A 25421-nucleotide genomic window follows, 5' to 3' on the forward strand; every position below is an offset into this window, starting at 1 on the left:
GACGGGACAGTAATTAACGCAGCCAAGGAAGCTCATTAATCTTGTCACTCAGGAGATAGCTCGTTAAAGCCCACCATCGCCAGGTCCCCGCCGAGCACAGTGACCTCTACGTGGGCCCCCATTTCTCATGTGGAGGTCTGCTCGGGGCGAGATGGGCCGCTTCCAAAAGCCAGGAAGTTTCCAAACCCCATCCGGGGGTCTGTGGGCGCAGGCTGGGAATCCCACAGCCATGTCCCAATTCATTTACCTGCCGCAGCCTCAGCTTCCTCTCCTGTAAAATGGGTCTGATGTGCACCCCGGGCTGGCTGGCAGGTGAGAGGACTGCCCGGGACACCCTGTCCTGAGGCCTGGAGGAGCCGGAAGCAAGCCCGGCCCCAGATAAGCCCGCAGAGCACGCGGGGAGGCCCGGTGCGTTCCGGGCTCCCCAGCCCCACTCTGCAGCGTCTCCACCTCTCCCTCCTCCCGCCTGGATCCCAGCTCTTCTCTGTCACACGTCAGGGTCACAGGGTGACAGTGTGTAAACTTCCCTGCACACTCTGACCCCAGCCCAGGCTTCAGACTCGGGCTTCAGACCCAGACTGGGCCTCTGGGCACTGGTCCTTGGCCTACCCTGGGCAGCAGAGGTCTGGAGGTCCCTCTCTCACCCAAGGGTAGTGGAGCCAGAGAGGGCCACGATCAGAGCCACTCCAGATGCCAGCGCCGTCACGACGGTGCCTGCAGGACTCCGGGTTGAACGTTTAAAGTGATGGAGGACAACTTCGATGTTTATAACCAACAGCCGAGTGTGGGTCGTTTGGGGGAAACGACGGGGCAGCCTTTCCCACAACGTCAAAGTCGCATGGAGCCTTGAACACCGTTCACCCTCCGGGGTGTTCCCAGCATGACCCTGAGCCCGAGGTCCAGGGCCCGCTGAGGCCGGGGTGCTGGGCTTCCTGCCTTTCTGCTGGGGCCCTTGGGTCGGGGGAGGGTAGTTACGGACAGCAGGGGTTCAGGGCTCCAAGAGGAGTCGTCTGCTCCGGACAGAGCCCAAGGCCTGGGTCTGCAGCCGTACTGGGGGCCGGCTCCAACCTAGGGCCCGAGCCGCCTCCACCCTCCAACGTCCCCTCCGGGGCCCTCAGAACCCCTCCCTCTCACCTGCCCTTTCCTCCTCTGCGGACGGGATGGGGGCTTGTGTAGCTGGAGCTCCGAGACAAGGGCAGGCCTGGGCGCTGTTGGTGCTTTTCCAGAACCGCTGCTCGGCATTCAGAGTGGTGTCTCCCTTCCCCTCTCCGGGAGGCCGGGGCTGGTCCCACCGACACCCCAGCTTCTGCTGTCGGCTGATCTGAGCATCGCTGGGCCGCTGCCCTGGCCTGGCTCTGCCACTGTGTGCCCTTGGGCAAGCCAGTGCCTTTTCTGAGCTGCCACTCCTCATCTGTGAAGTGAGCACACTGGACGAGGTGCCCCCAGAGGTCCTTGTACTGGAGTTCCGAGGCCAAACTGCCCACTGGGTGACCCTGAAGAAAACGCCCCGTCCACCATGGCTTTCCGAGTGGCTTCCATGAAGCCACCGTCCCAGGTCCTCACAGCCCCGCTGCCCTCCACGCCCTGACCAGCCTGCCCCGGACGAGCCGCCTCTTGGCTTTGGGACAGTCGGTTTCGTCCACCCCGGACTCGGCTGCGGGTTTCCCGGGGCTGCTGAGTCCCAGTATCCTCCCTGCACACGGGACCCCGGTGGTCCCTCTAAGCAGGGGAGAAGGACCCTCCAAGGGCCAGGTGAGGGGCAGCCGGAGTGCGCTAGGCTGAGCTTGGTACACTGCTACCCTCAAGGGTGTGAGACGTGTTCCCAGAACGCCTCGCCAGCACACGTTCCTGGACGCGGGCGCTACGTGGAGAGATGGGGAGCCCCAGGGCACGGTCTCTGAACCTCCATGCCTGCCTGCCCCGGCAGCGCCCCCCGCCCGCTGGCCGCTGTGCACGGAGCATCCCCGAGGCCTCATTTAGAAGCGAGAGCCAGAGGCAGAGAGCGGGCAGCCCCTGCACGGCCCCGGGAGGGGTGTGCGGGTGTGGGGCACGCGTGTGCGTGTGTGCGTGCACGTGTCCAAATCAGCGTGTTTGGGCGTGCGTCCGCACGTTTGTGGATGCGCGTGCCTGTGGGCACACGTGTGTGCAGCTGTGTGTGCTGAGGGGGAACTGACCCCGCCCTGCACACCGCCCCTGCTGGCCCCCCAGACCTGGAGCCCCAGGTTTGAAGGGGATCCTCCTCCTTGAGGGCTGGGCCCCAGGCTCCCCGATGCGTGTTTCGTCCTGTTCTGTGGCATTGTGTTGAGGGGTCGAGGCGCGCCCCCTTACCGACAGAGGCCGCAGTGCTTCCCGAGGCGCCCGGTGAGGTCGGCAGCAGGGCTGGGCAGACCCGGCCCCTCTCCAGCCTGGGCCGGACCCTGGGCGGGAAGGGGCAGAGAGCGTGGCCTGAGCCACTGCAGCCTGGGCCCACCTCGAGCGGCAGCTGTGCGGAGGGGGCACGGTGCGGCAGTAGGCAGAGGGCAAAAAAGGACATCCCCCAAGCGACTGACAGACGGGCCTCGTGGCAGAGGCTGTGCCAGCCCCCAGCTCGGGGAGGCTTCCAGGCGCAGGCAGCACTGGGGCTGCCCCGGGGAGGAGGGAAGGAGGCATCCAGGGAGGGCCCGGCCCGTGCAGGTGCCTGGGCAGGAGCACGCCTGGCCCGCGGCAACACGGAGGGTGGCAGAGGCGAGCAGGTGCCCGGGAGAGTGGCGGCAGGTGAGGGCAGAGGGCAGCGGGGTGGGAGGGCCCAGGCAGCCCAGGCGTAGACCTCTCGCAGGTGGGCACTGAAGCAGGCGCTCAGGGACGAGGGTGCAGGATTCCCCGCGGCCCCAGGCAAGCGTGCGTCCCCGGCGTCTTGACCTCCGCAGACTGTGCACCTTTCTTCCTCTGAAGTCTCCGGTCTCACTCCTCGGCCCTTGCCTGCTCAGCCTGTGTGGGCCAGTGTGGTCACTCCCATCCTGCAGTTCCGGCACCGAGGCCCCTGGAGAGCTGCTGGTGTCCAGGGGACCAGAGAGCGCCGGCCAGCACAGGTGTCGGGGACGGTCCCTCGCGGGAGTGGTGGCCAGGCGGGGATCCTGCCTTTGATTTCTGGCAGCCCTCCTGATGCCAGCCGGCGGTCAGCAGCGCCGGCAAGCGCGTCCCGGATCCACATGGGCCTTTGGGATGCGCCAGGCGAGCCACTGCCACCTGGGGGCTGAGGTCAGGGAGCGGCTTCTTGGGCAGAGCCCAGGCGTGGACAGCCAGCCTCGTCTCCTCCCATGTCCACTCTGCCCCAGACCGTTCTGCACCCCCGGTTCCATCCTGTGCAGCGTCCGCCGGACCCTCCAGGCCCTGCTTGAAATTCCAGGGCTCCCAGCACCCTCAGAGTTAAGGCCCTGGTTCTGCGTCGTGTCCAGAGTGAGGGCGTGTGGTGTCGGCAGGTTGTGGGGTTTGTTCTAGGAGGACTCGGCCAAGATGTGGGTCGGGAGCCTTTTCACACCCTCCAAATGTTGATCTCAGAGGAACACGAGGACGGAGGCGAGTGGCCGGTACCCGGCGCCAGCCCTTGGCGGCTTCCGCGGGCAACGGGTCCTGCCTTTAAGCACGAATCCCGGCCACCCCCGCGGCCGCCTCCCTGTCAATTTCGAAGACATCGTTTTCTCCTCACGTGCTCCTCTTATCTCCCTCCTGTTAAAGGATCTCAAATATGCACCCCGATAAGGCGGAACGCACCCCCGCTTCCCGGCCCCGTCCAACGCCAGCCTCCACTTTCCCCCAAAGTAATTAAGATAAATGCAGCTGATAATTTGCCCGGTATTCTTAAACAGACCCTCGGGCCATATCTCAGATATAATTTTACCTGCAGAGGTTTATCTGAGCGCTCGGGTAACAGATAGTTTTTTAAGCAAAGCGGCAGCTTTTGAAGCGAAAGGAAAAGGGAATATTTGTAAAATAAATGTCAGAACGAGCCGCCATCACAGCCCCTCAGCTCAGGGTCAGCCAACGGAGACCCCGCGTCGTCCTCGGCTGCACCGCTCCGCTCGCTGCCCGGGATTTGGGGCCGTCACTGGGCTGGCCAGGAAGGGGGCAGGGATGGGCTCAAGGGATGGGCTCAGGGGTACCGAGAGAGCGGGCCGGCGGGGGAGGCTGTGGGTGCAGCCGCGAGGGACGGTGCCCACGGCTGCGCCCCTCACGCTTTTCCAGCCGCGCTAGTCACGGCTGACCGGGAGCGGAGGCCCCTGCCTGGCAGAGCTGGCATGCAGGGCGCCCATCGGGGAGCGGGCCGGCGGGGGAGGCTGGACCAAGCCACAGGCCAGCGCCCAGGGAGGTGCAGCTCAGGAGACTCGGCCAGGATGGGGCGTCAGCGCAGTGGGCCGGGCTGGTGCCTCCCACTGTGGTGGGGAAGGCAGGGTCTTGCTCCAGGCTCTTCTTCGGACAGGCTGGAGTCCCCTGGGAGCCTCGGTTTCCCCATCTGCACCTGGTCAGGCTGGAGCCGAGTTGCCCATCACAGCCTGGGCCCACCCAACAGCGCCTACGTCTTGCTTCCTGATGGGCGTCCGGGACGGGGGGCGGGGGTCTGGGGTGGGTGTGTGTGTCCACAGCACCCCTGACCCGCCAGTAAAACCCGCGCTGGCCCACCCCCTCACCAGCACCGTGCACTCACCGCCCCAGCCTCACCGAGCCTCCCACCCGGGATACCCGTCCCCGACGCTGTGCCAGAGGGACCTCACCCGAGGCCCGGCCACGCATCGCTGAGGGTCACCTCCTCACAGGGGCCTCTCCGACCCCACGTCCCCGACCCCCTCGGCCAGACCCCTTTCGCTCCCTTTGCCCCGTTCACGACAGGCTGCTGCGATCTCCGTCCTAACGGGCGTCACGATGCCTGTGCCTGCCCACACCCCTCTGGGGCCCGACCTCCCCTCTCCAAGCCTCTGTTCCCGGCTGTAGCGGGGGTGAGCGCTGACCTTGCAGGGAGGCCATGAGGTCGAGGCGGTGTCCGCCCTGTCCTCTGTGGTCCTTGCTGTTGCCTCGGCGCCGTCCCCTAAAGCTGTGAGCTCCTCGGGGAGGGACGGCTGGTGAAGGAGAGGGGACAGCAGCCTGGGCCTGCCCCTACCCGTGCCCTCCTCTGCACACCCGTCCTGTCACCCAGCGCCACGCCACACACGGGCGCCGCCGGGCCGAGGCTGGGCTAGAGCAGGTACACAGCCCACCCTCACGACTTCATCCAACCCTGAGCACCTCCAAGGGCACTGGGGGCTAGGGCTTCAGCACACATTTGGGACAAAGTCAGGACAGGACGAGGGGACGAAAGGGCAGACGCCTCTACCCCACTGGGCCGTGTGGCCTCATTCTCTGGCAGGATGGGAAACGGAAGGCTGGCCCCTGCCGGTTAAGAAGGTACAGCCCCACCCTGCTGAGAAAGCATCATAACAGGAAAATTAAACCCTCCCACATCTGGGCACGTCAGCAGCAGGGAGGCCGCGGAGGCCGCAGGGCAAGAGCGAGGTGCTGGCCGGGCCCCCAAGCGGCAATGTCACCGGGTCATGGAAGATGGGGGCCAGGGCGGCCTGAGGGGTAATCAGCTCGAGCCCCTCGTCTAGAGCTGGGGAAACTAAGGCCGGGGGGCCCAGAGCTCTGACCAGACAGGGCCATCTGTGTGCTGAGCTGCCCAGTTCCCCGGTGTGGGGGGAAAGTGCCACCCCCGAGGGCTCCCGAGATCATACCTGCTTCGCAGGTGGACACACACATAACTGGAGGGCTTCTTGGAAGAGGTGGGCTGGAGAGGAGCCTGGAGGAAGAGTGACCACATTCGGAGCAAACATCTGCAGGCTCAGTGCGTGCAGGACCGCGTGAATGATTTGCTGTTCCATCCAACCCCCTGGCCACAGCCCTTTGACACCAGAGCTGTGATCACCCCATTTTGCAGCCAGGAGGTGCCAGAGCCAGGATTCAAGCCCGGGCCCAGCTGACACCACCCCCCTCCACGGTCTCCCTGGAAGTGGGTGAGAATCGGGAAGGTGGAAGAGGAGGGCACGGAGAGGCCCCAGCTGAAACGGGGCAGGTTGAGAGGGGAGGTGAGGGCAGAGGGTCAGGAGCAGAGGCTGGACACCGTACAGGGCCTGGGGTCCATGGGGAGGGGACACCGGAGGGCAGGGGCCCAAGGCCCACGGCGGGACGCCCCTCACCAGGAGCTGCCGCCCACACCCCAGCTGGAGCCAGCCAGCACCACCGCGGGCTTGAGTTACCCAGAGGCTGGGGCCAGGTGGTGTTTCCCAGCGAAAAGGAGACGCCTGAACTCGTGGGGTTCCTGGGGGCAGGCCGGGATCTGGGGGATTGGATCTCCCCTCTTCAAAGGGGCCCCCGGCCTGCTGAAACCCACACCAGCCAGCACCAAGGGGCTTTGCCAAGAGCCTGGGCAGGGGCGGGAACCCGAGACCCGGGCACACGCTGTCCCCAACCTGCCCCACAGTCTGAGCACCCAAGATGGGCCCTTGTGCCCCCGGAGGGGCAGCCAGCATGGGGTGCTGCCGGCAGAGAACGTCAGGCCCACCATCCTGGGACAGAGGAGAGGGGCTGACGGAGTGGATGAGCTCCGCCCACAGGTCAGCACGTGGAGGCAGGGCCGCCCCAGGGAGGAGAAGGGGCCCCGAGGCGGGGACTGAGGTGCAGAGCCACTTTGTCCTGCACGGGGCAAGCGTGGTCCCCAGGGGCCTGCCTCACACCCCTACGTGTTCACTACATGCTGTGTGACTTGGACAAGTCACACAACCTCTCTGAGCCTTCGTTTCCTCATCCATAGTTCCTGTTGACTTTTCACAGCAGAGGCAGAATCAGTCGCTCACCACTGTGTGGCCGACGCCTGGCCCATCATCCAGCAGAAACGTGGAGATCCCTGAGTGAGTGAGTGAGTGAGTGAATGAGTGAGTGAGTGAATGAGTGAGTGAGTGAGTGAATGAATGAATGAGCAAATGGGAAGCTGCAGGGAAGGCACAGGCCTCCCCAGGCCTCGGCCTGCCCACCTCCGGGTAAGGGCACGCGTCCCGCCCTGTGACGCCGGGACTCACTTTAAGGCCTTGGAGTCTCCACATTGTCAGGAGGGATGCAAGTCAGTACAGCCCCCAAGGGTTGTCCCGATAGTTCCGTAAGTCTGTGTGACACACAGCAGCTCGAAACAATGAACCGTTATACACCGTTTCCGTGGGTTCGGAATTTGGGCGTGTATTCTGTGCGTTAGCCGCGAGTCGCCACGTCCAGCCCCTGTTCAAGGGGAGGGATTTGGGCTCCACCTTTTGGAGGGAGGAGGATGAAAGAATTTGTGGCCAAATGTTAAAACCGCAATAGCGCTTAATTTGACCATCTCTCTCCAAATCACAAACGCATTTGCCCTTGACGGTGCCAGTTCTTCTTTGGGTTTATCCTGCTGGTCTCACTTACGCGTATTCGTTGCTCTGCTATTTGTAAAGGCCCAAACAGGACAACCTAGCATCCACCCGTCCGGAGGGATCTGGGTATACGAGTAGCCGTTCCGCAGAACGTTCCGTAGCTGCGTGTGGGTGGAGCAATGGACAGGCAGACGTCAGCCAGGCGTCGCTTTATGAGGTTCTGTAGGATTACCTCTAAGATTCACCGTTTAATGCAAAAAGTACAGTGCGTATAGTAGACTATCTTTTATTGAAGAAAGGGGGGAATGGGAATATTTATTCATATTTTCTGGTATTTGCATCAAGAAACTCTGGAAGGAAACACAAGAAGCTGCCCCGTGTGCTGACCCAGCAGGGCAGCGGAAGAGGGTCCATGGGCCGGGGGAGCCGGGAGGGGGGAGACCTCTCACTGCAGAACTTCAGCCACAGGAACGTGTGATCTATGCACACGAAATACCACAACAAGAAACGTAAGATCACCATCAGCCCAGCAGGAAGGCGACCAGCTGACCCCACCCCTGCAGGGCTCCCCCACCCGCCGGGCCGGGCTGAGCTGCCCACGGGCCTCCTGCGGTCACCCACCTCCCCGCAGCCCGCGTCGGCTTCCTGGGGCTCCGCCGGCTCCATGTTCTCTCCGGGCCCCGCCCCCCCGGGGCTCGCGGCCAAGCACCAGATTGATGCTGACATGCTTCCCATTTTCTTTGCAGCCAAGAAATCCCCATCCCCGTGGAAGCTGCACGGCGACCCAGCTGAGGGCTGACTCCCAGGTGCGTAGAGGGGGCCGCTGGAGTGGAGGCTGGCGGGCCGCACGCGGCCGGAGCTGCCCCGTCCCCGCCCCGCCATCCGTGTCTCCTTCCGTCTCGCTCACTCAGGCAGTAACGGGGGCTCCAAGCTGCCTCCCCGGAGCCACCTCCGGAGCCGAGTGTCAGGGCCGGCACTTGGCTCCAAACCGCAGCCCTGGGCCGGGCTTGTCACCTGACGCTCTGTCCCCTGGCCAGCTCATCAGGCCACTCGGGCCAGACCCCTCCTTTCCTGAGGGGCCTGCAGCACAGCTGATTCAAACCAGCAAATGAGCCTCTTATTCCTGTTTTCAGACCCTGCCCAGCCTTCCGCACAAGCCGCCCTACATCTGCTTTGTGCCCATGAGCAGAACAGGACTCGGGGGGTGACGGGACCTAGCGGTTACGGTATTAACAGGGAAATACGTCGGTTCCCCTCCACCACCGTCTGCTAAACACCCCGTGAGGAGCTTGTCCACTGCACTCTCTAGGGGCCAGCATCAGTCCCGGGGCGTGGGTGGAGACCCCGAGCCCAGCGGAGGCGGGGGAGGGGCCGGGGGGTCAGGACCAGGGCCATTGGCCTCCCAGGCCTGAGCCCCGCCCACCCATCCCTCTCAGGGGGCACAGTTCGGAGCCTGGACCTGCGGGGCCTCCATGGTGTCTGACAGCTACTTGGGCATGACCGGCCACCCCCAGAAAGCTCCAGAAGCTGTGGGGAGGCCAAGCCCTGGGCCCTCCCCACTCCTCACACCAGCGCCGGGGCAGTGTGTGTAGGGGTGGTGAGGAAGGCCCCTCTCAGGGACCCTTGCATATCCACCCACCTGGCCCCTGGGCTTCACTACCTGGCAAATTCAGGCGCAGAGGCCCCACAGACCAGAGCCCGCCCTTGCTCCTTCCTTGCTCTTTCCTTGCTCCTAGGGAGGGGCGGACACCAGCCCCAAGTGGGTTCAGAGCCCCTGATGCCTGCCACGCAGGAGCCCCCTCCCCTGACCCTCCAGGCCCTGAGTTTAAGTCCCACCTAGCATGCAGTAGGTGCTCCCTGCCCACTGCCCCCCATGCCCAGCCTCTTTGGGTCATCCAGGGGCTCTGAGCCAGGGTCAGGTCTCCACAGCTGTGCTGTGTCTGCTCCCCTGGACGCTGGGCATGGGGCAGATGTCCAGAAGCGCCGTGTGAACCTGAACTTGAGAACAAGGGGTCAGCCCCCATATGGGGCCTTTCCACCAGGAGCAGCTAACTCACAGCTGCTGGAACTGAAAGGACCCTTCCCACCAGCAGGTCCGACCATGCCCCTCCGCCGATGGAGAAGGGGGGCCAGGAGGTGGGCAGTGCTCCTGGCAGCCAGGCGGCTGGCCCACCACAGCCTGTGACCTCGGCCCCTGAAAGGCAGCAAGGCGATCCCCGAGTCCTGGCTCTGAACGTCTCTGCCTGAAAGAAGCATGAGCCACTGCTGCTTGCAGCTCAGCGGCCAGAAGGCGCCATGTGGCCTGTCCTGCTTGCAGCAGGACACACAGACAGTCCTTCCACAGGGCACAGCGGACTCTTGGGTCATGATGCAGTCTTCCCGCCTTGAGCCCAATGGGGAGCCCTCTGGGCAGAGCCCGGGCTTCTGGCATTCAGAGTGACGAGCGTGCGGGCCCGAGGCCGCAGGTGCCCGAGAGCAGGGGAGGGGCGCCTGGGCTCAGGGCTTCCGCTCCTCCTTAAAAACTCACGCAGGACGGCCCAGGTGACCCCGACAGACCCCAACTCTCATGTGGCTTCAAGCAGTGCGAGGGAGAAGCAGCTCAGCAGCCCGTGCACAGACGGGGACACGGAGGCCCGGGAGGCGCTGGCATCCGGGGGAGCCCCTGCGTGCCAGCGGCCGGCCAGGCTCTGTACATTGTTGAACCTCAGGACGGCCCTGCGAGGGAGGCTGTTACCATCACTACTCCAAGGGCATGCAAACCCACTTTCCCCAGCCCTGGGCGCCTACCGTGCGCCAGACTCCAGGCCCCGGGCGCGGGCAGAGGAGCAGATGCAGACTCGCCCGCAGGGCCCAGGCTCGGGCGGCAACAGAGCGAGTCGGCAACCCCCCCCCACCCCGAACAGCACACGTCCCACGAGGGGCTGATCCAGAGTTGGCAGAGGGTCATCTCTGCAACAGCCCCACCCGGGGGCTGCACTGGGATACCCATTTCCCAGGCACACAGCGACTAAGGGACTTGCCCCAGCGGCGTCACAAGGGGCCCGCCCTCCCCTTGGCCCCCACAGCTCTCTCGTGCGGGGGCCGTCCTGGGGGCCCTGGCTGCTGCTGCCCCGACACCGGGCACAGCCCGGCCCTGAGCAGGTGTCCGGACCACGTGTGGCCCGGGCGAGCCCGGAGACAGGGCCGTGTGGGGCTGGGAGGAGGCCCCGCAGGAACCCCCAGTGTCCTTCACTAGCCGTGAGGTCTTGGGCGAGTTACCCACCTCCCTGGGCTCCATAATCTCACCCATAGATCAGCGATGACAGGAGCGCTCCTGACCTCTCGAGCCACTGTGAGGACCAGGGGAGTGGTTGGGAAGTGCTCGGTGTCCTGGCCCGCAGTGAGGGCCCGGAAGGAGCTCATGCTACTGCTGCCGCCATCATTTATTCATTCAACAGACTCCACCCGCGAGCCCTGCCCCAAGGGCTCTCAGTCCACATGTGGAAAGGGAAGCTGAGGACTTGCCCCGGGCAGTGGAGCCCAGAGGAGGGGGGAGGTCTCTACCTAGGATGGAGGGCGCCCCCAGGCTGATGGGATGGGGAGGATCCAAAGGCGGGGCTGGCCTGGCAGAGGAGGGGGCGGCGGTGGGGCGACGTGGCACCACTGCTGGCCGGCACCGGAACCTCGCCCAACCTGGGTCAGGAAGCCTCTGCCACGACCTCAGAGCTGGTGGCCTTAGCACGGGGCTGAGCTCCCGGGACCGTCTGGGGAGAGCCAAGAAAATCGGTGACGCTGACAGCCAGCCCCGGGATTGCTCTGTGGACGAGACCCCCCAGAGCTGCTAGGGGGATGGGAGTGGGGTCATGGAGACAGAAGGGAGGGGTGAGGGCCATGCCCCCGGGGGCTCCCCTCACCCAGTGCTCCAAAAGCTCAGTGTTCTGGGTAGGGCTTTTCTCCAGAGGCCCATGGGGCTGTGCTCTGGGCTAGGGTCACAGGCACAGGCCAGATACGTGTGCCCCAAAACAGGAGCTCAGCTCAGGGGCCCAAGAAAGGAGCCGGAACCTTCCGGAGACCAGGGGTCCGCAGGGCGAGGGCCTTGAGGCCGTCCTGTGTGATCCCAGGGGCAGGGGATGGGGCAGGTGAAGGACCAGGTGGGAGCCTCAGCCAGACGCCCCCTCCGTCCTTCCTAGGCTCTCTGCCCTGGCCATCAGGTGCCCGTCACCCCACCACGGGGCCACTGCAGGTCTGGGAGCCACATGCCACATGGGGCTTTCCTGCTCAGGGCCTGGCTGGTGCCTAGCAGGGCTGCTTGGGGGTGGCCAGGGGTCTTCTCAGATCTCAGGCCCCAACAGTATTTTCTTTCTTTTTCCTTCCTTTTCCTCCCCAACCCCAATCCGCCCCCCCACTAAGCCCTTTCTCAGTCTGGCAGCAACTCTTTTCCCCTCTCATCTCTCAAGGTGCCGACGGAGCCAAGCCCCCTCCCCTAAAAGTACAGGTTACGTGCCCGCTGCTTCCGCTCCCAGCCTGCCACGCCACGGTGGGAGCCACGAAGCCCCACGGTCCCCGACCCACTCTGTCCTTTCCTTGCAGGCTCCACTCAGGACCATGAGAGCAGGCCCCTCCAGGGCCCCTCGAGGGGCGAGGATGTCCGCCCAGCCCGCTTTCCGCGGCCCGCCTCGGACCACAGCATCCTCCTAGCACCCAGGACGGAGGGGCCATGCCTGGGGAGCAGCCCCTCGGAGCGCCACCCCCAACCATGACCGGAGACCTGCAGCCCTGCCCAGCGGCCAGTGGCACGGGGGGCCCCCTGCAACCTCCCAGTGAGGTCAGTGCCCCAGCCAACAGGACCACCAAGGCCACGGGCAGCGGGGCCCAAGCCGTGGACAGCCCTGAGACCCAGGTGCGGCAGGCTGGGAAGGTGGGGCCCAAGGCCCCGCTCCCCAGAACCCAGTCCCTGAGCAGCGCCCCTGGGAAGGGAAGCGGCCCCCAGGCCCCAGCAGGGCGGAGCCTGGTGCAGGCGCGCGCGCGGCGGGCGAGCAGGCTGGACAGCGGCCCCCAGCAGCTCTACGGTCTGAGCGCCGCCAGCTCAAGGCCCAAACCCGCCCTGGGCGAGAAGACCCCTGAGGGCCCGCAGCAAGAGGCCCCCCGGCCCCCAGAGGCCGAGGCCCCCCGGGGCCAAGGAACCAGAGCCCGTCTCAGGCCTGGCCCCCCCAGGGCCGAGGCTTCACCGGGCCCGGAAGAGCTCAGCTTCCAAAAGTGCTTCCAGGAGACCCCCTCCAGCTTTACCTCCACCAACTATACCTCACCGAGCGCCACCCCTGGGCCCCCGCCCCTCAGGGCCCCCCAGAGCAGCGGCGCCAGCCCCTGCCGGCCGGCCTCCTACGTGGAATTCCAGGCCAGCAGGGCCGATGCCTGGCCTCCCACGGCTGAGAACAGCTTCCCAGGTGCTAGTTTCGGGGTGCCGCCCGCTGAGCCGGAGCCCTTTCCCGAAGGCGGCAGCCCCGGGGTGGTTGCCTTCCAGTACCCCTTCCCAGAGCTGCACGGAGCCGGCCCGAAACCCTTCCCCGAGGACGCAGCCGGGCCCGAGTACGCCGAGAGGGCACTGGTGTTCGCCTTCCACCAGCCTCGGGGAGTGTGGCCCGAGGAGCCGGTGGGCACGGGCCCAGCCTACCCCCTGCCCGCCCGCTCGGGCCCCCCGGCCCTGCCCTGCTACCCCGGCCGGCCCGGCGGCCTCAACGCCCCCGGCGACCTTGGCGGTGCGCTCCCTCCCCCTGGTGCGGCTCGCCCGGCCCCCAGCCCCTTCTCGGAGAGCGCGGCCACCTTCCGGGACAGTTTGCACGAGAGCATGACCAAAGTGCTCCCTGAGAGGCCGCCTTCGGCCCACGATGGGCTGGGGAGCCCCAGGGGGCCCCCAAACTCACTGGCCCAGAGGCAGTTTCCCGGGCAGGCGTATGGAAGCCCCGGAGCCGGCGGGGTGGGCACCAGCCCAGGGCCTCGGGACACGGAGCTGACTGCCTCAGGGCCCCCCGCCGCCAGACTGCCCCCGCTCTGGGACCCCGCCCCAGCCCCTTACCCCACGCCTCCCCTGGGCCCCCTGGCCACCACCAGGGGCGCATTCTTCGAAGCCCAGCCCGGCCCAGGCCAGCAGCTCAGCCTCCCCCAGAGCCCCCCGCTGCCCTGGCCCCAGGTGCTCCCGGCCGCCGGCCCCGGCCCCCGCCAGATGGAGATGATGAGCCAGCTGTCTTTCCCCCCGGAAGTCCCCGAGTGGCAGGGGGCCAGCCAGGGAGCCCTGGCTGCTGGCGCAGGGAAGACGCCCGGGCCGGGCGAGAAGCTGGCGGTCCTGAGAAACAGCCCGGGCCAGCACAGCGGCGGCTCCCCTGGGCTGTTCGCCTACAACGGGCTGAAGGACCCTGGAGCCCAGCCCCCGTTCTTCGGGGCGGCCCAGCCCCAGGCCTCCCCCCGGGGCCCCCCCGGCCCGCCCCCGCCCAGGGTGGTGGGAGCCTCCCCCAGCGAGTCCCCCCTGCCCTCGCCGGCCACCCACACGGCCAGCAGCACCTGTTCGTCGCTGTCCCCTCTGTCCAGCAGCCCAGCCAACCCCAGCTCGGATGAGAGCCAGCTCCCCGGGCCGCTCGGGCCCTCCGCCTTCTTCCACCCACCCACCCGCCCCCAGGAGACCGGCAGCCCCTTCCCGTCCCCCGAGCCCTCGCACGCCCTCCCCATCCACTACCAGCCGGAGCCACTCAAGGCCTTCCCTTTCCCCACAGAGGGGCTGGAGGAGACCCCGTTCCCTAGCTCGGGGCTCGAGGTGGGCCGCGTGGGCCTGGAGGGCTTCCCCCAGGAGCCGCCCCCCTACTCCGCCCACCACTTCCCCCTCAGCAGCGCCAGCCTGGACCAGCTGGATGTGCTGCTCACCTGTAGGCAGTGTGACCGGAACTACAGCAGCCTAGCCGCCTTCCTGGGGCACCGGCAGTTCTGCAGCCTGATGCCGGCCAGGGCCAAGGACGGCCACCAGCAGCCCCCCGGGTTCCCCACGCCCCCCGTCACCCCCTCCGCGCTGGCTGCCCCCAAGACACCGGCCCGCGGGACCCCGAGCCCACTCAGCCACACCAGGACAGCGCCCTTCCTGCTGGGTGGGGACGTCCGGCCCGACGGCAGAGACGACCCCCTGAGGATGAGCTTCCTGCCCAGCCCGGCCGCCGCCCCCTTCCCGCTGCCCGCAGGGGACCTGGACCTGGAGGACGCCGCCAAGCTGGACAGCCTCATCACGGAGGCCCTCAACGGCCTGGAGTACCAGTCAGACAACCCTGAGATCGACAGCAGCTTCATCGACGTCTTCACCGACGACGAGCCTTCCGGCCCCAGGGGCCCCGCCACTGGGCAGCCCCCCAAGACCAGGCTGGGGGCAACGCCAGAGAACAAAGCCCAGCTCCCGCTCCCGGCAGTGGCTGCCCCGCTGGAGCCCCAGCCGCCCCGGCCCGGCGACGGGGGCTACGCGGCCGGCCCCAGGCCCAAAACCCGCTCCCTGGGCCCAGCGCCCTCAGAGGCAGATGGGGCCAGCCTGGCCGGCCAGCAGAGAAGAGGAAAGCGGTTTAAGTTGTTCCAGAAAGAGCTGGACACGGTCAGCACCGCCAAGAGGCCGGGCAGGGGCTCCAGGGCCAGCCGCCTGAGGCCGAGGAGGAAAGGCCGGGCTGAGCCGGCCCTGTCCCGCCCGCGGGACCTCAGAACCCAGGCCCCCAAGAGCCACGCAGACCCAGGGGGACGGGCCCTCCTGGTGGAGACCCGGAGCTCCAGGCGCCTCCGACTGTCCCCCGGCCAGGACTGCAGGCGGAGGCGGGCCCGGGGCGGCACCTGGAGCAAGGAGCTCATCCACAAGATCGTGCAGCAGAAGAACCGGGCGGGCAAGCGCGGCCCAGCCCCGGGCACCGCGGACAGCGGACCCCAGGACTGCGACGGCGCCTCCGAGTCTGAGGAGGAGGATGGCCCGCGGCTGCGAGGCTCACGCTTCAGAGGCCGGCCCCGCCCCAGCGGCCGGCGATGGCGCCGGGGCGAGAAGAGGAAGGAAGTGGACTTGGCCCCGGGTCCCAGAGAGGGCGGACAGCAGCAGAAGCCCAGGAAGGCCGTGAGGCAGGAGGCCGTGAGGCCTGGGGGCTCCCCGGGCCCAGAGGAGCCGGGCGGGCCGTGGCCAGGTCCCGTCAAGGGTCCTGAGGCCCAGGGCCCGTCGCACGGCCCAGAGGCTGGAGTGGGCCCTGAGCAGAGAGGCCCCCAGCGTCTCCTGCAGGGTCTCACGGGCGCCGAGACCCCAGAGGAAAGCCATCCCTCTCTGGACTTCCCCCAAGACACCGAGAGCCCTGAAATTGCTGAAGACATTCCCCCTGATGCCGCAGGACTTCACAGAGAGGCTCTGAGCTCCCCTCCAGCCACCTGTGGGGGAGGAGGCCCCTGCCCCCCAGCCCCAGAGCGCCCACAGCTCCGCCAGGAGGACGCAGTGCTGGCCCGCACGAGCTCACCCGCGCTGGGTGCACCCCGGTGCTCAGAGCCTGCCGTCTCCCAGGACGGAGAGGAGCCCCCTGCCCCCCCGCCAGGAGAATCACTGGTGCCCGCGGCCAACGCAGCCGACATGGCCCACCCCGAACCCAGGACCCTCTGTTTGAAGACCCCTGGTCTTGGAGACTCCGTGGGGCTTCCAGCTGCCAAAAAGGGGCCTCAGCCCTACAGCAGCCCTCCCAGCGGATTGTTCCTCGGACCCAAAGACCTGGCTGGCTGTTGCCACGAAGACCTGGGCTCCCAGTCCTCAGCCCCAGACAGCCCGCCGGCCATCAGGGCAGGCCTCTGCCAGGATGGCGAGGATGCCAGTTCCCAAGAGCCCAAGCCGCCCAGGAACACACCCTACACAGTCGTCACGGGCCCAGGCAAAGCCGAATCGCCGCCGGCCTTGGAGCGCACGGCCCTCTTCTCGGGGCCGCCTGGGGACAGCTTCCACCCGCCAGTCTATGGCAGCCTCTCTGGGAACGGGGACACCCAGGTGCCACGTGCGTGTGCCGCCCCTCCCCCAAGGAGACCTCAGCAAGACCCACCGTTCCTCTCGTTTCTGCCCAAGAAGGGCTGGTCCCTGCTGGAGGAAGTGTCCCCCGTGCCGCCTGGCCATCTGGGCCCTTTTCCCGGCCTCTCAGGGGAAAAGGCATTCAGTCAGAGGTGTCCCAGTGAAGGGACTGTGGCCACCAGCCTCCCCGCTTTGCCCGGCAAGGTCATCGAATGTAGCACCGCTTGTAGCGGTGACCTGTCTGAGGAGGAGCTCGAGATCAAAAGGCTGGTCACCGAATTGGAGAGTCAGCTGCAAAGCAAAGGCGCTCAGGAGGCCCCGGGAGAGCCGTGCGCAGCCAGCGCCACCAGTCCTGGGGAGCTGCGTCCACGCCCGGAGGGGGCCGAAACAACTGTGGCCACCACGGGGGGCGCTCTAGGGAGCCCCCAGGAGGAGTGGCCCTCGTTCCACCCTGGAGAAGCAGCCCTGGCCCCCGGCGCCCACAAGGACGTGGTTCCTGGGGGTCCTTTCGGCCCCACTGGGGCCAGCCTCAGTTTCCGGCCAGTGCAGAAAGCCGGGGTCTCCAAGACAGGGCTCCCCAGGGCCGAAGGGGGCCTCGGGGCCCACCTGGAAGTCTGTTTACCGGACCCCCCGTGGGACATGGGGAGTTTAGCGAAGTGCAGCCCAAACCCTGAGGCTTCACTTCCTAAGGGTAACAGGGCCACCAGAACACAGCACAGCCAAGACCTCCCACTGCTCTTTCCCTGCCCACGGAGAGGGGGGCTTTCCCCGGGATCCCACAAGGCACCTGGACCCTGCCGAGACCCCTCAGAGCTGGAAGCGTTCGGCAGCCCTGTTGCCCCACCGGCACCTGGCTTGGCATTTCGGGGGGCCGAGCTTCTGCCCCTGGGTGCCACCCCACATTCTGGTGCCAGTCACAACAGTGCCCCCAAGGGACACTCTGTGAGCAGCACAGGTGGGCCAGGAGGAGCAGGGGGCCCTGGCCCTGAGGGTAACGAGGAGTTTGTACCGGCGGGGGCCTCCCCACGTCGTGCCTCCGTGCCCGACCGCAGCCCCGGCAGGAGGCCCAAGGACCCAGCCTCGAGCCCCCTTCATCAGCTCCAGCTCCTGGTGGCCAGAGCGGCTGAGAGAGAAGATGACACCCGGGGCTCCCAGGGGCCCCCGCCTGATGACACCCAGAGTCCTCAGCACAGCGACCCCTCAGATCCGGGAAAGGAGAGTGTGGAAGGTGGGAAAATGGCCTGCAGCCCTGCCCGGGGCTTCCCGGGGGCTGTGCAGACGACAGCCGTCCCTGCTGTGGCCGGACGCCAGCTGGGGCCAGAGGGAGCTGGACATCCGGGCTCACACGGCCAGGCCGAGAAGCCCAAGAGCCAAGTCGGAGCCAGCCAACTGCAGCCAGATGACCGGGGGAGGCCGCGGCAGCCGGACCAGCTAGCCGGGCAGCTCCAGAGAAGCAGGGCGGCCGTGGGCCTTTGGAACGGGGCACGGGCCACCCCAGGCCCCACCTACTCTGAGGCAGAATCTTCAGTCCCAGCCTTGGCAGCAACCGACACGGAAGATGGGCCTGAGGACCAGACTCCAGAGGCAGTAGCTGGCCCAGGCCTTCAGAAGCATCTGCTGTTCGCTGGCGAGAGCCCAGCGCCCCCCGCCAGGGACCTGGCCAGCCGCACCCCCTCGCCCGCTTCTGCAGCCACCCCCGATCCCTGCGGCCCCAAGGAAGGCCCAGCTCGCCGCCCTCTCCGGGGGGACTGTGGCCCCCTGGAAGACCCTCCCAAGGAGCCCAGCTTCGTCGGTGTCTTCACTCCCGCCCATGGAGGGGACTGCCCTGGAGGTCGCATGGCAAGAACCCTAGAGGGTTCCAGAAAAGGGAGACCAAGGGAAGCTCCTGCCTCTGTCACCCCACCCCACCCAGCGAGGGCCACCTCCCCGAGAGTGACCGTCAAGGCCACTGCCCTGTCCAGCATCCCTACCACTGGTGGCCTGGGGGCAGTCAGAGGCCCCAGGGCCGAGTGGCCAGACCCCAGGGGAGCCCTGTCCAGCACCCACCCCGATGGGGTGCCCAAGGGCCCCTCCTCAGAACCCCCAGGCAACAGGGAAAGCCAGGGTGTCACCGCTGTGCCCACTGACCCTTCCACACGGGGGGCCATGGGGCCAGATCCCCACACCTGCCAGGACGGCGAGGCAGAGGCCAGCCTCCAGGAACAGGAGGGCCTAGAGAGGCCCAGGGCCGGGCGCCCTGCCATTACAGAGGCACCCGAAGCTGGCACCAGGGCTCTGCGGGTCACCTGCCCCTCCACAGAGCTCCACCCGGGCAGAACCACAACTCCGAGCAGCACAGCCAGCGACTCCAGACCCCACTCCCCCCGAAGCCTCGGAAACAGCCTCCACCAGAGACCCCAGGGGGATCCCCTCAGCCCCCAGGACCCCAGACAGAAGGCTCGTGGCTTTAAAAAGAAGCCTGTGTTCACTGAGAACGGCCACTGGAGGGGCGGAGCCCCCAGCGGGCAGCCCGTGACCTGTGAGGTCTGCGCGGCCTCCTTCCGCTCTGGGCCGGGCCTGAGCCGCCACAGAGCCAGGAAGCATGGGCTGCACAGGGGTTCTGCCTCCCAGCCAAGCCCAGCGGCCCCACCTGCTCCCCAGACATGCCACCCACCCGGGAAGAAGAGCCGCAGGGCGCCGGGGAAGGAGAAACCGAGGCGCCTGGTGGGAGACCCCAGCCAGGCCGGTAGGCTAACCGCTGTTCGCGGCTCTGTGGCTCCTGAGGATGCCCTGGGTCCCGAGATGTCCAAGGGGCTTAGGCGGGGGCTCCGCCTTCTGGGAGCACCAGGCTGTCCCCCCGGCTGGGAACCACATCCCCCAGACGTGGTCAAGCAAGGGGTGGACGTGAGGCCTGCAGAGCCCAGGAAACAGGACCAGCTGGAGAGGGATGAGCCCCGATCCAAACAGACAAAGAAAGCCGGGGGCCAGAGGCGGGGCAGGCCGCCCGCAGACCTCCCCAGCGAGTCAGAGGGGAAAGCCAGCAAGAGGGCGAGAAAGCCAAGAGCGAGAAGGTTCCGGCAGGAGAGCGGTCTCCAGGGCCCTGCAGATGTGACTTCAGGGAGGAGAGGCTGGAATCCATCAACGGCCATTGCCAACTGCCCGGCTCTCCCGAGCCGCCACCTCTCACCAGAGGCAGAGCAGGAGACTGAGTCCACGCAGCCGCCTCTCGTCGCCACGGACCTGGAGGAGACGCCTGCACGGAAGTCTCCTGGGGATCGGGTGGCCTGTCCAGGGATGGTGGAGGGGGCACCTCCTGCGCCAGAAGGGCCAGTGGGGCGGAAAGCAGCCTCGGCAAGAGGGTGCGCGGGACCCCGAGAGACCAGGATGTCTGGCATCTGCAAAGAGCCGTCGAGGGCAGCTGGGGGTAAACGTGCAGGGGACAGCAGAGTGGCCGAGAGCAGATCAGGGCAAGGTGTCTGGGAGGGGCGTGAGCCCCCCTGGGACCCGCAGGGCCCTCCCGAGACTCGTGGTTCTGAAGCAGGCAGCACCATCAGCAGTTGCCTCCAGGACCCCCTGCACAGTCCAGGAGAGGGGGTCCAGGAGCAGGAGGGCACTGCTCCTGAAGCCCCCAGCCCGAATCTCAGAGACCCTCTGAGCTTGTTTGATGATGAGGCCTCCTTTTCCCAGCTCTTCCCCCTGGGAGACCGCTTGGTTCGGAAGAAGAACCCCCGTGTCTACGGGAAGCGCTGTAAAAAGTCGAAGCCACCTCCCCGGCCCGAGCCCAGCAGCCAGGCAGGGGGCAGTGTCGCCCTGTCCTCCTCCCGCCTGCCCACAGACCTCAGTGACTCTGGCTCGCTCTGCCTGTCCCACGAGGACCCGTGGGGTGACGAGGCTGCGGGCCTGCCGGAGTCCTTCCTCCTGGAGGGCTTCCTCAGCAGCAAGGTGCCCGGCATTGACCCCTGGGCCGCGGGCCCCAGCCTGTGGGCCCTGGAGCCCCACGCGGAGGCGGACCCCTGCTGCGCCGAGGACCACCCGTCAGAAAACATCCCTGAGCTGCACATGGTCCCGGCAGCTTGGCGAGGCCTGGAGCTGCAGGCCCCCGCCGACGAGGCCACCTCTTCTCCGGGAGACGTGAGCCCCGAGCCCCCCAACCTGGAGCGAGAGCACTACGAGTGTGGTGTCCCCGGGAGCGCCGTGGATCTGCAGATGCAGGGCCTGTGCTTCCTAGGACCCTGCGAAGACCCTGCAGGTCTGCCCGGCGCCAGCCTCTTGGACTTCAAGGCCACGGCCAGTTCCCAGGGCCCACAGAGCAGGACAGAGGGGGCGGCCGGGGCAAGAAGGGCCCCAGGCGGAGGCCGGCCCACCAAGGCCAGGAGGGCGCCCTACAAGTGCAGGGTGTGCTTTCAGCGCTTCCACGGCCTGGGAGAGCTGGACCTCCACAAGCTGGCCCACAGCCCCTCGCCGCCCCCCACCTGTTACATGTGCGTGGAGCGCAGGTTCGGCTCCCGCGAGCTGCTGAGGGAGCACCTGCAGGAGAAGCACGTGCAGAGCAAGGCAGGGCTGTGGGCCTGCGGCATGTGCCGGCGCGAGGTCGCCGACGTCTGGATGTACAATGAGCACCTGCGTGAGCACGCCGTGCGCTTCGCCCGCAAGGGGCAGGCGCGGAGGTCCCTGGGGGACCTGCCCGGATGTTGGGAGGGGGACGGCGCGGTCACGCACTTCCTGAGCGGCATCGTGGGACAGGTCTCCAAACCCCACCGGGGCAAGCGCTCCATCGGCAAGGCAGGCGGGGGCCCCGCGGAGGCGTCAGGGGCGGATGTGGGAGCTGGGAAGGTATTCCCGAGGGAGAGGCCAAGACCCAAGGCCCGCGCCAACGGCTCCGACCCGGACAGCGCCTCGGCCCAGGGCAGCCCGTCAGCCTGCGGCTTGTCCCCCGACGGCCGTTCGCACAGCGAGTCCCCCCTCCCAGCCGTCCCGGTACACCAAGACTGCAAGGACCCCGCCCGCGACTGCCACCACTGCGGGAAGCGGTTCCCCAAGCCGTTCAAGCTGCAGCGCCACCTGGCGGTGCACAGCCCGCAGCGCGTCTACCTGTGCCCCCAGTGCCCCCGGGTGTACCCCGAGCACCAGGAGCTGCGCGTGCACCTGGGCGGCGAGCACGGGCTGAGCGGGGAGCTGGAGCTGCAGCACACCCCGCTGTACGCCTGCGAGCTTTGCGCCAACGTCACGCACATCAGCAAGAGGTCCTTCGTCTGCAGCTCCTGCAACTACACCTTTGCCAAAAAGGAGCAGTTCGACCGGCACATGGACAAACACCGGAGGAGGGGGCAGCAGCCCTTCACCTTCCGCGGCGTGCGGAGGCCCGGCGCCCCCGGGCAGAAGGCCTTGGCCCGAGAGGGCTCGCTGCCCAGCAAACGGCGCAGGGTGGCCGCGTCCAGCAGCGCTCCCGGATCCAGCGTGGACCGGCCTCTGTCCCGGGACAGCGGCCCCACCCTGAGCGAGCGGTCCCTCCCAGCCCTGCCCCAGCCCTGCCCGGAGGCAGCTCCCAGCACCACAGCAGGGCAGCCCGGGACCCCAGAGAGGCCCACAGGCCCCGTGGGCCACCCGGTCGGCGGCGGCGACCTGCCCTCTGCCCTCCAGGAGCTCCTGCCCCCGTCTCTGTCTCCTTTCCCGGCGGCCTCGGCTGATGGCAAAGATGGCCACGAGCCGGACCAGGCCCTGGAGAGTTCCGAGGACGAGGCTTCCCCAGGCAGCCCTGGGCGCTTCCTCCAGCAGGCTCTCCCCTTGGGGGGCTCTCTGCCCCAGCCGGGGGCCGGAGGCCAAGACGCAGAGGAAAAGAGGGCAGCTGGCCCGCTCTCAGGGAAACACAGGACCCCAAGTGCCCCTGGCAAGTGTGCCCCTGACCATCACCCAGAAGCCCCCTCTCTGCTCTGGAAGGAGAAGCAGGTGTCCACGTGTCACGTGGCGCCTGCCGGGGGCGCAGGAGGCCCCTCCCACAGAGGCAGTGCCAACAAGCCCGGGGGCTGCCAGAGCTCGTCCAAGGACAGGTCAGCCTCGTCCACCCCCAGCAAAGCACCCAAGTTCCCAGTACAACTGAAGAAGGCGGTGCCCAGCCCAATGCCCAGAGAGCTCCCCCATGGCACTGAGGACAGGCCAAAGCCCACCACCCTCAAAGTCAAGCCGGGCCCCGGCTCCCAGGGCGCTGGAGGCCCCCGGCAGGGCACCAAGGCAGCGGGCGGCAGCCAGCCCCAGCCGGCCAGCGGGCAGCTCCAAAGTGAGACAGCCACCACCCCAGCCAAGCCCGACGGCCCAGGCCAGGGCCCCGCCCCAGACAAGGCCCCCCCTCGAGCCCCAGCCAAGGGCTACCCCAAGGGACCAAGGGAAGCTGGTGACCAGGGGCCGCGAGGGAGCCTGGGCCCCAGGGAGGACGGGGACAGCAGTGAGAAGAAGAGAAAGGGCCGGGCGCCGGGGCCAACCAGGAGTGAAGCTGTGGGGAGCCTAGGGAGAGGCCCCCCGGGCCCTGACAAGCCCCCCCGGGCCCCGCGGAAGCAGGCGACTCCCAGCCGCGTGCTCCCTGCCAAGCCCAAGCCCAGTGGCCAGAGCAGCACAACACCGCCCCAGCCCTCAGAGCCGCGGAAGGGGGAGCCCGGCCATGCCCAAGGGAACATCAGGCGCGGCAAGGAGGGGCTGGGCAAGGCCCTCCCCCAGGCCAGACCCCTGCATAGGCCCCCCAGGAGGGGCGGGGCTGTCCTCGGTGCTGAACCCCCCAACCCCCGGGCCTGCCGGACAGCCGAGTCCCAGAGCCACCTCCTCAGCCAGCTTTTTGGGCAGAGACTAACCAGCTTCAAGATCCCTTTAAAAAAGGATGCTTCGGAGTAATTTATAGGAGCCAGCACGTGCCTGGGAGCGGGGCTGGGGACGAACTGGCAAATGGGGGACCCTGGTCTATGCTGAGGAGCTCCAGTCCTCCGAGAGTTTGCCTGGTGGCCACATGTTAATCCACCTGCCATAGCATGCAGATACTCAGACTCTGGTGTTAGACCTGCGACCCTGATGCCTTGAACAGGGCCTTGAACAGGGTGGACAGCAATCCCTTTCTAGCTGGAAGGTGAGGGTGAGGGGCGGGCCAGCTGCAGCCTCTTTGAGACCATGCAGCTGTTTTCTCAGTACCAAGACGTTAAAGAGAGAGCCGCTCACCACCACCCCAGCCCCGTGTGCCCCACAGCCAAGGCCCGGTACGCCAGAGAACCCCTCGCTTTAAAGGTTTGCACAGGGCACCCCACCTGTGTCATCTAGCAGGAAGTAAGTTGAGGCAGCCGCCGGTCGTGTGGTGGCAGCCTCCGTCTTAGTGTCGTTGCTGCTGTTGCTGGAATTCCAAAGCGACCCTAGAAATCAGATGGGGGCAGAAGAGCCATCTGTGAGCTGCCCGGCGCCCCCCGCACCCCCCACCGCCGAGCACAACAGGCCTTCTCTGACCACAGGGTCGTGCCGGCCCCTGTCCGTGCCACTGACGGAAGAGCCGATCTCCAGTGCACCTTGACCCCTGGTCCTCCCTCCCCACCCGCACTACCCCCAGCCCAGCCTCCGCAGTTGCCCTCTCTAGAGCCTTCCTTCTACGTGGAGCTCTCTGCTGCAAGTATCAGCAATTTTACTCTGACGATCCTGGTGCTATTTTCATGTTGTAATGTGAATACAGGCTTCCTCGATTTGTTTTACCTGGGGGGTGGGGTCGGACCAGGAGGCGCAGTGTGCCGCACGGGCGGCCCAAGGCACCAGTGGCCTAAGAAGCCCTTCGCTGGCTCCCGGCCGCCTCTGGGAGGCTCCAGCCCCACGGGCAGGTCAGAGCAGCCAGTCAGGGGCAGCTCACGCACTGACACGGCCCAGGGGCTGGCTCGCACGTCCTTTCTACAGAATCGTGTCTTCACGGGGGCAGGAGGCAGGGAGAGGCTTCCTTCTGTTCTTAGGTGTCTCTGAGGTTTGTGGTTTGTTTTGTTCTGTTTCTTCATTTTAGCCTTGGGTGCAATGTGTGTATGTCAAAAGTTTTAATTTTGATATTTCGAAAGAAACCAAATCAGGCCCATACTGCCTTTGTAGAAGGTGTGTGTGCCACTCAGAGTGCCTCTTTAGTGCTGATGAATAAACCCGGGGGCTCTGAGGTTGTAAAATCTTAGTGCATCCATGCTGTCAAATATATGTCCACTATTTTCACAGGGCACCTCCTCTGTGGCCTCTGTCCTCCCGCCAGCCCCACCCTGCCTGCCCCCCCGAGCCGCCGCTTCGTCCGTCCCGTCCCAGGGCCACCTGGCCCTGCAGAGCCGCCCCAGCCATAGAGGGGTCCCACCAGCCCCCAGACTTGTTAACACGGTGCAGACAGCACCTTAGCGCTGGGCGGGACCCTCTCAGGAAGGAACTAGCGCAGCTGGGTTAGGGGACCCAGAGGGCAGCAAAGGCAGCAGGAGGGATCACACTCCCACCGCAGGCCCAGACCCCTGGGGCCCACGTGTCCTGAAGACCCCCGTGTCTGGGACAAGCGCCCGGATGGCAGGCAGGGCCCGTCCAGAGTCGGGCACCAACCCTGATCCCGTCCTGCCCCTGACAGCCGCCTGCACACGGGGTCTCTCAGAGCAGGCCCCAGACAACACGTGCCGGGCGCGGGGGTGGGGGGAGCCTCGCCAAGCCCTTCCACAGGGAGGGATCCTGCACGTGACCCGAGACTGCCGAGCCCACGGCCCCCGACCGCCCTACGCACTCCCCCTGTCCTGCCAGGCCCCAACCCTGCCATTCCCTCCGCCAGGGACGCCCTGCCCTGTCCTCTCTCTCGGTCTCAGCCGCTCCCACCGAGTCCCCCCGCCCAGGTTGGCTGCCTGCGTTTCCACGCCTACCGTGGGCCGGGAACAAGCCAGCGGCTTACGCAGTGGTGCGGGCTGGGAGTTGCGCTTTCGGTGGGTGGAGCTGGAGCTGCGTTGGGGAAAGGCTATCTGGGGACGTGGTGGCGGACACCCATGAGCCGACTGGGTCCACGG

At 67.0% G+C, this 25421-nt stretch overlaps 1 protein-coding gene across 1 annotated transcript in view; it reads left to right on the plus strand.

Annotated features, from left to right (window-relative positions):
• ZNF469 (zinc finger protein 469) overlaps positions 1-24592 on the plus strand; it is a 51009-nt gene extending 26417 nt beyond the window's left edge. The window contains exons 2-3 of the mRNA XM_036834690.1: positions 8147-8206; positions 11970-24592. Coding sequence (XP_036690585.1) covers positions 12097-23277 — 11181 coding nt within the window. The 5' untranslated portion in view covers positions 8147-8206; positions 11970-12096 and the 3' untranslated portion in view covers positions 23278-24592. The remainder of the gene's footprint in view (positions 1-8146; positions 8207-11969) is intronic.
• The last annotated feature ends 829 nt before the right edge of the window (positions 24593-25421 follow it).

Source organism: Balaenoptera musculus, chromosome 19, assembly GCF_009873245.2.
Source record: "Balaenoptera musculus isolate JJ_BM4_2016_0621 chromosome 19, mBalMus1.pri.v3, whole genome shotgun sequence".
Lineage (NCBI taxonomy): Eukaryota > Metazoa > Chordata > Mammalia > Artiodactyla > Balaenopteridae > Balaenoptera > Balaenoptera musculus.